This window comes from Phyllostomus hastatus, unplaced genomic scaffold (genome assembly GCF_019186645.2).
Source record: "Phyllostomus hastatus isolate PE091 unplaced genomic scaffold, TTU_PhHast_1.1 phas_contig_80, whole genome shotgun sequence".
Lineage (NCBI taxonomy): Eukaryota > Metazoa > Chordata > Mammalia > Chiroptera > Phyllostomidae > Phyllostomus > Phyllostomus hastatus.
Genome location: NW_025333960.1, coordinates 24,093,151 through 24,108,736, shown reverse-complemented (window position 1 = coordinate 24,108,736; position 15,586 = coordinate 24,093,151). Strand labels below are relative to the sequence as shown.

Below are 15,586 nucleotides of genomic sequence, written 5' to 3'. Positions count from 1 at the left end.
TTGTTGAGAAAACAGTTGGAGAACTGAGAATACCAGCCCACATTCCCACTGACAAGCATCTCAGAGAGATGTCATCCTAGTGCCAGTGACAACTTGCTCTTCAGAAGGGACGTGCAGATGTCTGGGAGAGGACAGCCTGCACGCCCTCGGTGGACTCTTGACTTATCCAGCGCCTTGTCTTGTGGACATTCCTGTCTGTTCTGGATGCTCAAAGGCTGTCATCCCACGCTCTTGTCCAAATCCCACGTCCTGTTTTTGTGTTTTTGGTTTTTTTCTGGCATGACTCACTCCTGAAATTGAACAAATAGTTACTGAGCAATTACTGGGATTATGACCTTGCCTGTATCGGGTAGTTTGGCCATATTCCACATTTTCTCTACACCACAAGCCCCTTCTCTCTTTAGAGAGCAGAAACCCCAGGTATGTGCATCTTTCCCTTCTCATGTCCAGTTGTGTTCCTGTGTCCCTACCTCTGCTCATCCCTTTCCCCATTGTCCTGATGCCCAGACTCCTTAAGTTCTCTTCCCTCCTTTGTCCCAGTGGGCCTCAGAGACTTTGAAATTTCTTAAAGCTTGGGTTAGGTAGTTTTGGAATGCAACTACATATTTATTATTGGCTTTCATAACAACTTTAGAAGTGAGAATATTCTCCTCTCCTGCAAACGTGTTTATAAAAACTCTTCTCAAGGATAATTCAAAATAATAGACCTCCTAGAAACATAATGCTTACCTGTGGTAATCACTTAGCCCTTCTGAGCTGTGTAAAGATGAAACACAGTGATATAGATTATAAATTCTGTAATAAATGGGTCTATCGTTGATTTTTTCTACATTCAAAGTTTAAAAGAAAAACTAGGACTGCATCATCCCATATAGTACTGTGATGTAAGGACTCATCTATGAATCATATATGAATAATTATCATGCTTTCAGTGAAAATCTTACTGAATATTATTCTCTCAAACTATGCATAAACATGTGTTGCCATTTAATGGAAAAATAAATAATTTAAAAATTTTGTGGATAAGTGAAAAAAACAAGAAATATTTAGTAAACACTTAGTGGCTTTTTGGTTGTGCGCCATCATTAAAATGTGATTTAACTTTAGGAAGCAAATAATCATTCCTCTTTTGGTAACTGAATCCACAGCCTTAAAGAATCCCATGTATGTATTGAGAATTTCACTCTAAAGAACTAAATAGGTGTTACCAACATTACTTTCTTAGTCACCTTAGCATGCCTGTGAAAAAAGTGGCATTATTCCTGTCCTACAGATGAGAAAACATGGAAAGAAATTAAGTGGCAAGTTTAAGGTTTTTCAGCCAGCCACAGACCTGGGAAGAGAACACGGGTATCCTGAGCCTGAGAAATACTTTATCCACTGCCTCGATTTCCACTGGAGGAAAGGGCACAGGCGGCATCAATTCAGATACTAAGCATGTTTTACTGGACTCCAAATACTGACAGTTGTATTTCAGAGCTATCCAGAAGGCAGATCTTTGCTTTAAAAGGACCCGAGGGCAAAAGTTTGGCACAAATGTTATGAAGTCTTCAATATGATTTGTTTTATTATTTGAAGATATATTTATCTTGAAAAATAGGCCTTCTGACTCTTAAGTAATACAAAGTGCTGCTGTTACCCCATAAATACCCATGTTCTTCACGTAGAAGGGATATTTCTTGAATATCATGGAATCTTTTTTCTCCTATACAGCTGATCTTGGCGCGGGACTCATGAAACCAACTAGGAAAATTGGACTCTGGGAACATATACTCACAAAGCGGTTGGAGAAATGATGAAAGCCAGGTTCACAGGAGCAAGATCCTAAGTAAAAGGAGCTTTAGTCCAGTCAGGCTATCACTCATTTATGGGCTAATTCTAAAAATGAATTGGTGTTCCTATATGAATTCAATACATTAAAACTGAATATTTTACTTCCTATTAATACTTTCATATTCTCAGATTTGTTTTTATGCATCTTATAAAGCCACCAAATTTTTATTAGTTGTGTCTGTCTGTAGATTATTTACTCAGCCATTACTATCTACATTAGTTACTTTGTGTTGTTCTGTAAAATTTGAGCCTCCAAATGAAAATCGGATTAAAAGCTCTAGGTTGTTTTTTTCAGGGGGTTGTTGTGGTGGTTTTAATTGTGGACAGAACTGGTGGGGGGTATGAGAGGAGCATTTACTGAGATTCCTGAGTACTCAGTGGAAATAAGCACATTTAATACATATCCGTGCTAAGCTCCACTTGTGTCTATCAAGGTTTCTTAAGGAATATTGGCATATTTTCCACATTTGAAGACAAGGAAAAAGACCATTAGAAATGTTCAGAAACTTACCCTCGATTCATAGTTGACCATATGCACTTCAAGTTACTTATTTATATTTTCCATGAAAACACTGAGTTTGATTTTCAAACACTAAAAGAGAGAGGAGGAAAGGAAAAAAGGTAAATAACATCTCCAAGCAAGAGTGGATTAAAAAAGAAAGCCAGGTTTTTCTTCTAATATGGCAACTGACCATGACTTCTCTGGTTGAGTACCAGAGAAATGGCTGGCTTGGGTTTTTTGACAGTCGGGTTGTAAAAAAGATATGGATCTTGAAATGCCAGAATCACACTACAGTAGCGAGATGATCGCAGTGAGAAAGGCACATGAGAACTGAGAGAGCAGCAGGAAATAAAAAAGCAGGTTGTCTCCAGTCTCACACACAGAGTAGTCCTCCTTATCTGCTGTTTCGCTTCCTGAGGTTTCAATTACCCGTGGTCAACCGTGGTCCAAAAATATTAAATGGGAAATTCTAGAAATAAACAATTCTTAAATTTTAAACTGTGACCTATTCTGAACAACATGATGAAATCTTAAGCATTCCCACTATGTCCTGCCTGGGACCGGACTCAGGAGCATGTCCAGGCTGTGTGCCCCCTGCCCATTAGTCACTTGGTAGCCGGATAGGTTATCAGAGAGAGATCACATTCACACAAGTTTTATTATAGCATATTGTTATAACTATTCTATTTTATTATCAGTTATTATTGTTAATCTCTTACTGTGCCTAATTTATAAACTGAACTTTATAACAGGTATGTATGTGTAGGAAAAGTGTAATATATATACAGGATTTGGTACTGTCCAAGGTTTCAGGCATCCACGAGGGGTCTTGGAACATATCCCCAACAGATAAGGGGAAGGACTTACTTTACCTTGAAGAACAAAGTAACTGAGAGAAACGGTGGACAAATCCTTAACATCATTAAATTTTCTTATTCTTTCTCTTAAATCTCCCTCTCCTTCCATATATAGTTGACCCTTGAACAATTTGGGCGTTAGGGGTGTGACTGCTGCAGTCACAAAACCCACGTGTCACTTTTGATTCTACAGCTGGCCCTTTGGGTCTTCAGATTCAACCAACCACGGATCCAGAACAATATTTTCCATCCAGCAGGGAATCCATGGTTCGGAAACTGTGGTTTGAAATGCAAAAATATTATTTCCAATCTGCAGTTGAATTCACAGATGTGAAAATCTGCAGACATAGAGGAGCAATGGACTGTATTTAATGAAAAAAAAAAACCCTCATGTGGAAGTAAACCTGTGCAGTTTAAACATGTGTTGTTCAAGAATCAAGTTTAGTTGAATTTTTTTGTTAAAAGGGACTCCCTAGACTCACATAAAGAGATTAAGAGAGGCTAAGTTGAGAGTTGTGTAACATTGTGGACCCCAACTTGCCAGCTGGTAGCCCTGTGTACCTCTTTACGCCTCAGTGTTCCCATAAAATGGGGGGTTTGCATAGACCATTTTTCGGTTTCATTTAGAAAATTTCCTAACTCTGTGAAAGGTATATTACCCAAGGATGCTGAAATTTAATTCAATCAGGCTAAGTGTGGAAAAACGTGCAAAGCGAGGGATACTTCCTAAGGGAGAAGGGACAACGCTAGCTTGTCCTGGAGGTTGGGAGAGGAGGAAGAAGAGTACAAGATGGTCTTCACTCAACATTCAGGAAGCATACTTAGCTGGGTGTCAGAAGTAAAGACAAGCTGGTCTCCGTTTTGGAGCTGTGTGTTGGGGCAGTGACAGGTGGGTGCTGCTGCAGACAGACTACTACTGTTTGGCATTTGTTTCGAAAGTTAAGATCCCTTTATGCAAACAGTCATCTGATGTATGTATACACTTAGCATGTCCTGTTTGAGAAAATTCACTGGAACCAAGTTATTATGATTTTACTTTACAATGAATGTGTGTAAATGAATCGTCATGGCATTATGTACATATGAAAACTGATTGTGCGCAGAAGACATCATTTACTCAGCACAATGCTTGGGGCACATACTCATTTGCAGAACTCTTGTATTAAAATCAGCAGCAATTTACAGGTAAGAAATCAAGGAATTAGACTGACTTTCTGTGTATAAGTCCAGCCTTAGTTTTTGTTATTTTTCTTGCCTTTTCCTGCTTCCTCCACCTTGTGGCTGTTTCTCTGGGTCACTGTCAAACTCCTTGTAGTCCTGGAGTCTCAGACTGGTGATGGATGCTTTCAGCAGAGGCTGAAATTCTGAGTTTGCTCACTGTATGCCCAGAGAAATGAATGGCTTCATTAGATTATTCTAAGTACGGTGCAATGGAGGTAAAGCTGTGGAGGATGCCAAAGTCAACACCAAATCTACTTTTATTAACACCAAATGAAAGCACTAAGTCTCCAATAACATGATTTTAGACTAGGCTATTCCTTCCTCTGATAAAGGTTGATTAGCAAAATTTGGCTGACCATGTGATAAGAAGGTAAAGCTCATGCAAGATCCCAAAGCAATCCACAACCATTGAAGGGTGAGAGGAATACAACTTGGACAACTCCTCCACCAAAAGAAATGCTTACCATACTGACCTGTATGAGCAAAAACAATTGGAATCAGAGAATTAGTTCACTTACAGTCATTCCAAAGTGAATTTTCAAGTTATAAGAGTTTAATTTTATTAGAGGCATGATGTTCAAAATGTTTAAAGCTTCAAGCATAATACCAACAAATTATAGTTATTCATGCTGGAAGCTAGCTGTTCCACATTTATATTAATCAGAATGGCAATAAATATCAATGGTTACTGCTGGGAGTGGCGAGGATGGTAAGGCCTCAGGTCCAGGATCACAGCTGAATCTGAGGCATGGAGATAAGATCTATAAATCCTACTTTGTAGTAAAACAAGCATTATCCCCATATTGCGACTGAATGTTTTATTAGGCATGGCTCCTTAAAAATGGAACTTATAAATATCCTATTGCAAGGACAACTTTAATGCCAATTAGCAATAGTGTGACAATAATGTCTAGCAAAAGAAGGAAGAGAAAGAAAAAGAACAAGTGGGGCCTTTGGTCGTTAAATTAATTAACATGACCTTCCTTATTCTTTTGAGAAGCTAGAAAAATTTTTGAGTTTCATTAAGAACTGCCTACAATATTATGTTTTAATGGAAATTGAATAAACTTCCTCAGGAATATTAAACTTTAAAAGCCTAACCAGCAAATTGCATATTGTTAAAAGCTGCATCACTTATGTCAAATAAATTAGTGCTTGATTTTCAGAGATTCATTATTAAGCTCTTAAGTGATCTGTATCCTGAAATTCAAATTCAAATAACGTTAATATTTTAGTTACGGAAAGCAGAAGAGTTGGTCATAAATTGCAACGAAGTTCAACGACCTCCAAAGTGTTCAAACACTTCGATTAAACCACTTTGATTAAACCGATGTTCTTATTTACCTGTAAAACCTGGAAAAACAGGTCCTGGAAAGTTTTATTACCTCACCAAGTTAACTGCTCCCTCACTCTTCCATCCATTCCACAAGTTTTTGACCTCAACTTGTAAAGTCTCTCACTTTTTGTGCTCAAGTTCGTGCCTTAAAAGGAGAAAGTAAAAGTCCTTTCCTTGGTACGAACTCTACATCAGTCTATTTTACCCTTTAGATAATCCTATTCTCACGCCAAATTCTGGCTTTTAGGTTGTTTCTCCCTTTCTTTTTCTTTTCTCGTTGTTACTGAGGAGGGTGTAGGGAGGAGGTCAAAGCCTCTGAAACTGTTTGCCAAAAATATGAACTGTACACAAACGAGCAGAAATATAAAACGGGAGGTTTCCAATAAAGTAACACGCACTCTCAAACTCTCAGAGGGAACAAAATAAAAAAAGGCCACAGGAACTTAGACTGTTCCGGCATAGCCACAAAGGTGGGAGAGGAGCAAGCGCCGAGAGAAGCCGAGGCCTCCGTCCTGATCACCGGCAGGTGGCTCGTGGCTAGCGCCTCAGACAACAATGACCAGAATGGGCTTTGCCTGCGTCGCCAGTTCGTAGTGCCTGCCCCGGTCTAGAAAAATTATGTAGCTCCAAAGAATGACAAAACAGAAACAGAAGCGTGCATTACGCTACCAAGGAGGCATCCCCCGCCCCTTCAGCCCCCTCCCTGCACCCTCATTTCTAATCTCTCACCGATTCCTCCTTAAGGTCCAAAGAGGAACCTGTCACCAATCAAGTTCCCGCGCAAGTTATTTCCCACAGCCCCTCCACCTGCCAGGGCGGTGTTCTGCGCACCCCAGGCTTCCCTCCGGCGACAACCCCCACCCATGGGCTGCAGCAAAAACGGGGCGCTCCGGCAGGGCGGGGGCGGGCGGCTGCGGTGGATCCGGCCGGCTACCGCCGCTGCTTCGTGGCCTCCGATTGGCCACGACGCGGGCGGGGAAGCTCGGTGGAAGAGGGAGGCGGGGGGCGAGGGCGGGCGGCGGCGGCAGCGGCGGCGGGCGGGGATAGGAGAGGGAAGAGGGCCGCGCAGCCGGGCAGCGCGTGCGGCAAGAGAGGGGAAAGCGCGGTGGCGGCGGTGGCCTGGTCGAGCTCGCGGATGCGGAGCGGAGTGCGCGGCGGCGGCAGGGAGTGGGGCGGCGCGCGCGTTGAGCGGCGCAGGGCGAGGACCGGCGCGCAGGCAGCAGGTTCGGCAGCGCAGGCAGCTTCGCGGGACGGAGCCTTGGTGGTAGTGGCCAAGTCGTCCTCCGATTTCACCTCCGCGCGGTGAACAATCTCCAACTCGCCTGGGGAGACCGGAAAGGGGAGCGCAGAAGCGGCCCTCAGCCCCCACGCAGAGGAGACGCCAAGCGGCGGGACTGCTATCCTTTGTAGGCGCAGCGCGCAGGACACGGAGTGCCCTCTCTACGGCGTTCTCCCGGGAGTCTTAGTCGTGGCCGGAGGACTCGCAGAGGGTACCCGGAGTGGGGGGAAAAACACAAGCCCGAAACCTCGCGTTGCGGAGCTCCTGCTCCACTTCCACCTCCGCATCCTACACCGGCCAAGGTTCCCGTTTCTGCCGCCGGCATCCCTCCCGGCTTCCGCTGCGCTTTGGGCCACACCAGAATCGCCAGCACTGCCACCGCTGCCGCCTACTGACACACACACCCTCACACGCACTCCCGCCTTCTCCTCCACCCCCTCCCCAGCCCCTTGATCTCTCGGTCTGTTTTATTACTCCTGGTGCGAGTCCCGCGGACTCCTTGGCCCGCTATTTGTCATCAGCTCGCTCTCCATTGGCGGGGAGAAGAGAGCAGCGGAGAAGGGGGTGGGGTGGGGAGGAGAAGGGAAGGGGGTGGAAACTGCCTGGAGCCTTCTCTCCGCTTTGCTGTTGGTGCTGCCGCTGCTGCCGACGCCTCCGGCTCCTTGCTCGGCCCCTCTCCGCCTCCATGTGCCGGATAGTGGGAGCGCCGCGGACCCTGCTGCCGCTGCTGGCGGCCCTGCTTCAGGTACGCGGCGGTCCCTCGGGCGGGCCGCCGGTTGGGTGGGGTGAGCCGGGCGGCATCGGGTCCCTTTGTTCCCCGTGCTGCTGCGGGGCCGGGCTGCGCACCCGGGAAGGGAGGTGCGGCACCGCGCGGCCCGGAGCTGCGCAGACTGGAGGCGCGGGCAGGGCGCCGGGTCAGGGCTGCTGGGGCCAGCTGGTCTCTCGCGCCTCTCCTGGCGGGTCACGGAGAGGGGATCGCAGGCCCCTTCTGGTCCTCCCTTTGGGGTTGGGCGAGCTCTCGGGGCTGACCGTAGGCAGAAGGGTGCGGTAAGATAGCAGTACTGTTTGGCAGTTTTGTCGCCTCTCGAATTCCACTTTGCCCCCATTTTTTGTTTGTTTATTTCTGCAGGGATGAGTCTCGACTTTGCAGTAGCAATGCTCACTCTGGTGTCTTAGTTACGGGACTTGCCTCCACCCCACCCCACCCCGCCCTGGCACCCGCGCGCCTCCGGGTGCCCTAAGTCTCCACTGTCCTATTGTCTTTACCCCAGCCCAGAGTTGCCTCTTATTCTTTCTCTTCTACCCTCACAATTTGCTGTGTGGGTCCCACTTGGGGGAAAAAAGCCTCACCCCTTGCCTCTAGGACTCTATATGGGTCACCGCCTCAGCACCTGGCCCGCATGCTCTTTATCCGGTCTAGAGGGGAGAAGTTCCGTTACTTGGCTATTATTCCTCTCCCGGGGTCCGGCTGCCTCTTCCCTGCATGCGCTCTGGGGGTGCCTTCGCCAGAACCTTTCGCACTTTTCACGCTTTCAGAAGAGTGCCAGCTAGCCCCTTCTTGGAATCGGTACTAGGAGGGTCCTCCGCGGCAGGAAGCACCTGCTCCGGATCAGTAGCCCGGCCGATCGCCCAACTTTACTGCGGCGTCCGTCTGGAGAATGCCCCGAGGTTCCTCTCTGCCAGCTAACAAAGTCCCGGGAAGAGACCCCGGGCACCTCTGCCGCTACCCCTATGTTTGGCGGAGGCCGGATGGGGGTCTTGAGTCTGCCCCCGCCAGCAGTGGGGTCTCGGAGCTGCTGCCGGAGAGGGGCGTGTCGGCCCTCATTGCGAGCTAGGGTCTCCGGGGAAATCCGCCCGAGAGGGCCCCCTTGAGCATAGCCTGCTGTTGGGGGTGGCCAACCCGTGGCACATCTGAAAAGTGCGGGCGCAGCTTGGAAGTGTCACTGCTCTGGGGGCGGCCGGGACAGGGACAGATGGTGCGGATCACCCGGTCCTGGTTTCCACGGGTCAGGGCCTGGCGCTCTCCAGCCTGAGGAAAGGGGGCTGCGGGCACCAGGAGCAGAACAGGGTCGACGCCCGCTGTCCCTCGCGCTTTCTCCCACCGCCCCCTAGAGGGGTTTGGGCCGCCGCCGCACGGAGCCCTGTCCATGGTGCGCCGAGGAGCGGTACGCCGGGACCAGTCCGGCTCCCTGCTCTCCTCCCACCAGCCGTGCTCTCCTACTTTCCACCACTCTCCCTTCCACTGTCTCTGACGGCCCAGTCCCCGTGGTTCCTTTCTGCTTGAGTTTCTGCTTTTGTTTTTTCGTCTCCTGCTGGTCTTTCTCCCCTTCCCCCACTGGCCAGTCTGCCCCCCTTGCCTCTCTCCGGACTCTGGGGCTTCAGAGCTGTTAGACTAGACATTTTTGGCCTCTGCTGTTTTGGGGAGTGGATGGAATTTCTTTTAACTTGGAGGAGGAGACCTGCCAATCACTTGCTTAACAAAAGTACCTCCTGTTATAAAACCGCCCTTTATTCTTGGAGCACACTCTTCATTCTTTCACCTCCTGTCACTTCATTTATCGTTTTTTTTTCCTTTTCTTTTAAAATGAGGTTTCTTAAAAGGTAAGAGGAAGAAGGAAAAAACTGCTACTTCAAATGATTGAGGTTAAGGGGAAGATAACTCGAATCCTGGGCACCTCAGATATTTTCTTTAAAAAAAAAAAGCAAAGGAAACGTTACAGATCAAAAAATCTTATTTCTTGATGTATTATTTTTTAACGTAATATATCGTCAGAGCATGAATCCAGCAGTAGATGGTATATGTTCACTAACTTTTTGATCTGAAAGTTTTAATTGAATACAGTACAGTGAATTTTGGACTGGAGGAGACAACTAATACCTTGGGTTTTAGTGTGGTACCACTGGGTCAATTTCATTTCCTCTTGTACTAAATTATGTTGAAGTCAGGTGTGAAATTTGGAGGTCATTTACATTTTTCCATAGGTATTTTTAAATGCCATTCATAAATGTGAAGTATCATGCATATCTTTTCCATTGTAAGATCTTTTCAGTGTCATCTAGATCATTGTTGACTTTTATAAACCTTCAGGAAAGGGAAATTACAACTTTGTCATCAAGTTTTTGGGCCATCTTATAATTCATGGGTGCAAGTGAAGCAATAACATTGAATGATGTGCAAGGTCATTAGGATTGGAAGCAGAGCAGTTTGTGCAACATGAGTTTGAGGGTTATGTGCACCATGTGGATTGGACAACTGAGATTAGAAACGCCTTTGTGCTAATGGTCTGCCTTACCCACCAGAACAACAAAGATCTGTCTGCAAGGTGAAAATGGCCCCTCTGCAGTCATCTGCTGTTAGAGGTCTAGTGCTCTTCAGGCCAGACTGAGGAGCCAAGAGTTTTAGAAAAGAGAATGAGTAGGTTATTAGTGTAGATACAGAGCAACCTTATTTTTTCAGACCAGCTAAGTAAGGATAATTGATTATTCAAAAGAACTTTATGCCTTTAATTGTTACCCGAAGTGTACCTTGTTTTACTTTAAACACTTTTTTTCCCCACTTTGAGAGCTTCTTTATTAGTTTTGTTATAGAATTACCTAGATTTAAATGTTAAAATTTTCTCTGTTCTTTCTCATTTTAACTTGAGGTATTAGTATTGTCCTTCACATTTAAAAAAATTTGAGTACTAAACTTCACTTATCAAAGGATATCACAAAGTTACTATAAGCTTTCCTTTGAAGTTATATAAGTGACTTTCAAATCCATGAATAGATTTATCATCAGGGGAAAATCAATTTTACTTTTACTACCTACCGAACAATTAATAGATTAGGAATCTGTTTTGTTTTCTAGTTCACATTTTAATTGCATAACTCTGTTGTTTCATTTAAATGACTTGCATGTGTCAAGGACATCACCTTAATGTCCATAAATATTCTAGATTCACAGTCTGATCACATAGGTCCAGCATTCAACCCTACATGAAAACATATGAAAAAAATTGCATTAACCATGTATGATTTTCATCTCTTTGGGTATAGACTTTGAAGAGGTTAATATTCAATACATGACACCTGTATAAAAAGAAGCTTTTTTTAGGATGTGATAATCTAAGATGCAATAATCATTTGAAGTACGAAAAATGTATGTCTTTGTGTTTACTTTATTTTTGTGTGTCTTTGTTACAAGTTCTTGTGAAAGTAAGGAGAATTAACATAGTTGGTGTTCACAGTTTTTTCTACTTATTGGACATGGTTATGTGTATCTTTGCACTTTTCTTGTGGTCATTACTAATACATGGTACATTGCAAACACACTAGGTATGGTTTGAAAAATAATAATTTGTGTATCCTAAAATATTTCATAGATATGTTTTAAAATTTAATATATATTCATATATAATATTGTAGGCCTCAGTTGTGAGTTCAGAATTTATTTACAGAGCATACTCTTTGACTTTCATTCTTTTATTAAAGTCTGCTTTGACCTTCTAAATGTTGGGGCTGAGACTTTAAGAGGAAATTCTTTTGAGATAGTTCATGGTTTTTCACATGTAGAGACTAAAGTCTTCTTTGAACAGATTATTTTGGTGACAGTGCATTGCACCAAACTGTCCTTAATTTCCCTTTTCATTAAAAATCTTCAATTCTTAAACCTGTTTTGCCTCATTAAGTTTTAGGGTTATTAATTGGGAAATGTCGAGACTTAAAGCAACAGTTAATCTTGCTTTAATATTCCTTTCTAAAATAATCCTAAGTAACTCAAATCCCCATACTGTTTTCCAAGGTATAGTCTCAAGTTAGAAGAGTGATTTTTTTTTCTTAAAAGAAAAATCAGAGCTGTTATTTAAGAAATGTAATGTTTGTGCATACCCTTCCGTTTTGCCCAAGTTAACATTATTCAAATTTTTTCTTTTGGCTCAAATACAAAAAGTAATCAAGTTTAAGCACTGCAGAGGCTTGTGAATTTTATCAACCATTTAAAAATGTGATAGATTTGGAATTTGAGTTTTGGAATTTGAGTATTTTATATCTTCCATCAGTATACCTTCTAGAACCTAAATATTTTCAAGTTGGGTTAAGAACTGTAATTGAAACATAATTTGTACAAACAAATCATTATGCCTCACATTTCTGTTTTTTCCTACTAAAACTTGTTTTGCCTTAAATTTTCAGCAAATTATGTCAGTTAATTTGAGTAGCTACTAGTCTTTGTATGTTTAACTAAATGTAGATAAATTTTAATTAAACAACCCTATTCATGCCTGGCAGATAAATGTTTTAGTTATAGCTATATCTTCTACATACATAAAGTAATGGGTTTAAAGCAGATGGAAGAAGGTGAATTTAGGAGCTAAATAGGAACTTGGAAAGATTTGGGCATAAAGATTACAATTTGTGTTATAATACAATTTTAAATGAAAATGTAGGTTCACATAAACACTGCTCAGTTTTTCTTTCTTGTTACTCTCTATAGTACTGAGTGCACTTTCTCTTCTGAGCTCCTGACTATATTTACTGCACCAACGCATTTTCATGAGTCGTACATATATATACACAACATATATGCTATATGCTGAGGACTGCTGCCTATATGTGTGTCTCCCCCAACATTTATTTCAGGTTGACATTAGGTGTCAATTGATAGTTAATCTGTACCTTTGTGTGTGTCACCAAGGTGGTTTGGACACTAAGAGTGTAATAAATGTGTCTTTGCAAATGAGCTGCCCTTACATAGGGTCAAGGGTAAGAGCTAGTGTCAAGGGCAGGAAGTTGGGGTTATAATCTAGTCCAGATGTGGTTTAACCTCTTAAACTCTCATAACATCTTTTTTCTTAGTATTAAAATCTTGGACCTGGTTGGGTTAGTTCATCTCTAAGGGACTTTTCAGTTCAGTGACTCTTGCAGATGCTTAAAAACAGCCCAAATATGCCTCTTTTTCAAAGACTTTAAAATGACTTTAATTTTTAACCTGAAGTGCAGGGATTTTCAGGTACTTACCATGGTAGGATGTGACCTTAGGGTTATTAACAATAGTTTATCATATATGGTAAGTTAGAAGTTCTCTGTATTTTTATATGCTTGCCTTTTAAACATTTTTTTTCCGTTGGCTATATTGCTTTTCCCACTAACGGTAAACTTGATGTGGAGAGGGGCCGGTTAAGCTTAAAGAAAGGGAAGTGTAATATTAAGAATAAAAAGTATTCATTTTCTGTACTTACTTTTTTTGTACTTTAATGTTTTTTGAGAGAAGATAGCCTTCATGAGAATCACCGAATTCAGTGATATGGGTCAGCATTAACAATACAGCCCTTTGACCTAGCAAGTCCTGCTCTAGTTATTTTTCTACAGATGTATCTGTGCCAGGGTGTACACGTGTTGTGTATTCATATCTAAGGATATTCACTGAGGCATTTTTCAAAAATAATTACACAAAATTGGATTAGTTGATCTCTGAAAATCCATCCCTAGGAACCAATTTAATAAATAATGGTAATGTGTAGTCAAATTTGAGGACTATTACTGTGTGGAATAAAACATTTTAGTTCTAGTTCCAGATCAAGAAACTACCCAATGTTTGATTGTTAAACTACCCAATGTTTTTGACATAATCTGGACCTAGAAAAGCTACCAGGAAGGACAGTTAGAATAGTCAGAGGGATTCCAGGGTTTCTGAGTGAAGAGAAGCTGGACAGAGACCACAGATAGAAGCTGGACCTGCAGAACAGAAAATTGGGAAGAGTAGAAAAAAGATGAAGATTACCTAAACCAACACTAGAACTGCTCCCCCAACTCTGATATATTTTTTAATGTTTTAGTGGATTAAGGAAATAGTAAAAAAAAAAGTTAACTAAAGGGGCTTGATTTACAGTCTTTAATATTCCAGAAATTGCTAGAAGTAGAATGTGAAGTTAGGTTGAGAGTAATCTATAGCAGGGTGATCTATAAGTAGTTCCAAAGGAAGATTAGCTAAATTAATGGATAGTTGAATAATAGATAAGTTTCCATGTTGTATCATGGAATGACCACACTGTGCTGAGTTATCTGTGCCCTAGAGATTATATTAGTTGGCTGAACCATTGTGATATTTCTTACATTCTCTTGGCTGATTTAATATTTAATGTTTCTTCTGTTCAGATGTGAAAGTAGTCTAGTGGGCCTTACTAGTGTCTAGAACTTGAAGTACAGAAGAACATTAGTATAAGATATTCTGGTCTACTGCCTAGATGAAGTAAACTATTTAACTTGGGGTTTTCCCAAGAAGCATTGGGAAGATTAGTTGTGTAATGCTTTTAAAACAGCTTGAGCTATTTAAAAGGAGGTGCTATTATAAATACCATATGACATTTATAATAGAGTAATATAGAGAGTTGCTTGATCCGTGATCTTCTCTTAGGTTTTCTTGTACAAAATATTATTACCTATAATAAAAACAAATAAATACTGGAGTAATAATGTACTTATATAGTTCTATATATTGTGATTTTAATATTGGTTTTCATGTTAACTTAAAAAATTGACCATGGTGTACTCGTGTACAATTATATATTATTGTTTTAATATTGATTTGTGTTAATTTTTTTCAAAAGTTACTTCATCATCATAATTTAAAACATTTAAACCCAGAACTGCTCCCCCAACTCTGATATATTTTTTAATGTTTTAGTGGATTAAGGAAATAGTAAAAAAAAAGTTAACTAAAGGGGCTTGATTTAGAGTCTTTAGTATTCCAGAAATTGCTAGAAGTAGAATGTGAAATAACTTTTTTCTTCATTATTAAAATAACTTTTGAGTTTATTCAGGTTTCTTCTGTTACATTATATATAGCACTCTTGTACTACTACTTTCAGTAAGAGTTCTACAGATTATCCTTTCGTGTTTTTTGTACATATGCAGTTCTGAAACATTTCACAATTTGTTTGATTTTTAGTAATCATCATTACTTCATTCATATAACTCTGAAGAGCACAGATGCCAGGGCGCAAACCATGGGAACTTGAGATATTTGCTGCTACCTCTTCAAGTCCTTTAAAAAAAGGCCTAATAGTACTAACCTCAAAATGAAGTATTTTTAATTTCAGGAAGGGAAACTAATATGTTATCTCAGTTAATTATTTCTGTGACTCTGGGAGGCAGATGGTTTTATTCCCTTCTTAGAAATGATGAGACTGGAGCTCCGGCATTTTGACTATTATGAGAATCCAGAGGAAAACCATATCTGTAGAGGTGAACCTGACTCAGAGGCCATGGTTTTCTCTTCCCAGGATGGGACCCTTTTAATACGATGCTTTGGGAATGAATATCGCATAATTGAAATTTCTCTCTACTGAATTGATTAAAAAATTTTAAAATAGTTAACTTTTGAGCTACAGTCTTTATTTAATCTTGACCTTAAATATTTTTTATTTATTTTGGAATCTGAAGCAAAAATTTAATGGTTGGTTAGGAATTCCCTTTATTTTAAAAATATGTCCTCTTAGAGAAAGATGAAAAACATCTTAGGGAAATGATTCATGGTTAGTTTTATAATGTTCTTCAAATTGTCTTGATCATCAAATAAT

General features: G+C 41.6%; 1 protein-coding gene across 1 annotated transcript in view; it reads left to right on the top strand.

The window, feature by feature from the left end:
- Nucleotides 1-7,572: 7,572 nt before the first annotated feature.
- The window catches only part of CDH2 (cadherin 2), a 207,462-nt gene continuing 199,448 nt past the window's right edge, over nucleotides 7,573-15,586 (top strand). Inside the window, exon 1 of the mRNA XM_045849643.1 lies at nucleotides 7,573-7,773. Within this exon, the coding sequence (XP_045705599.1) occupies nucleotides 7,714-7,773 (60 nt within the window). The 5' untranslated portion in view covers nucleotides 7,573-7,713. The remainder of the gene's footprint in view (nucleotides 7,774-15,586) is intronic.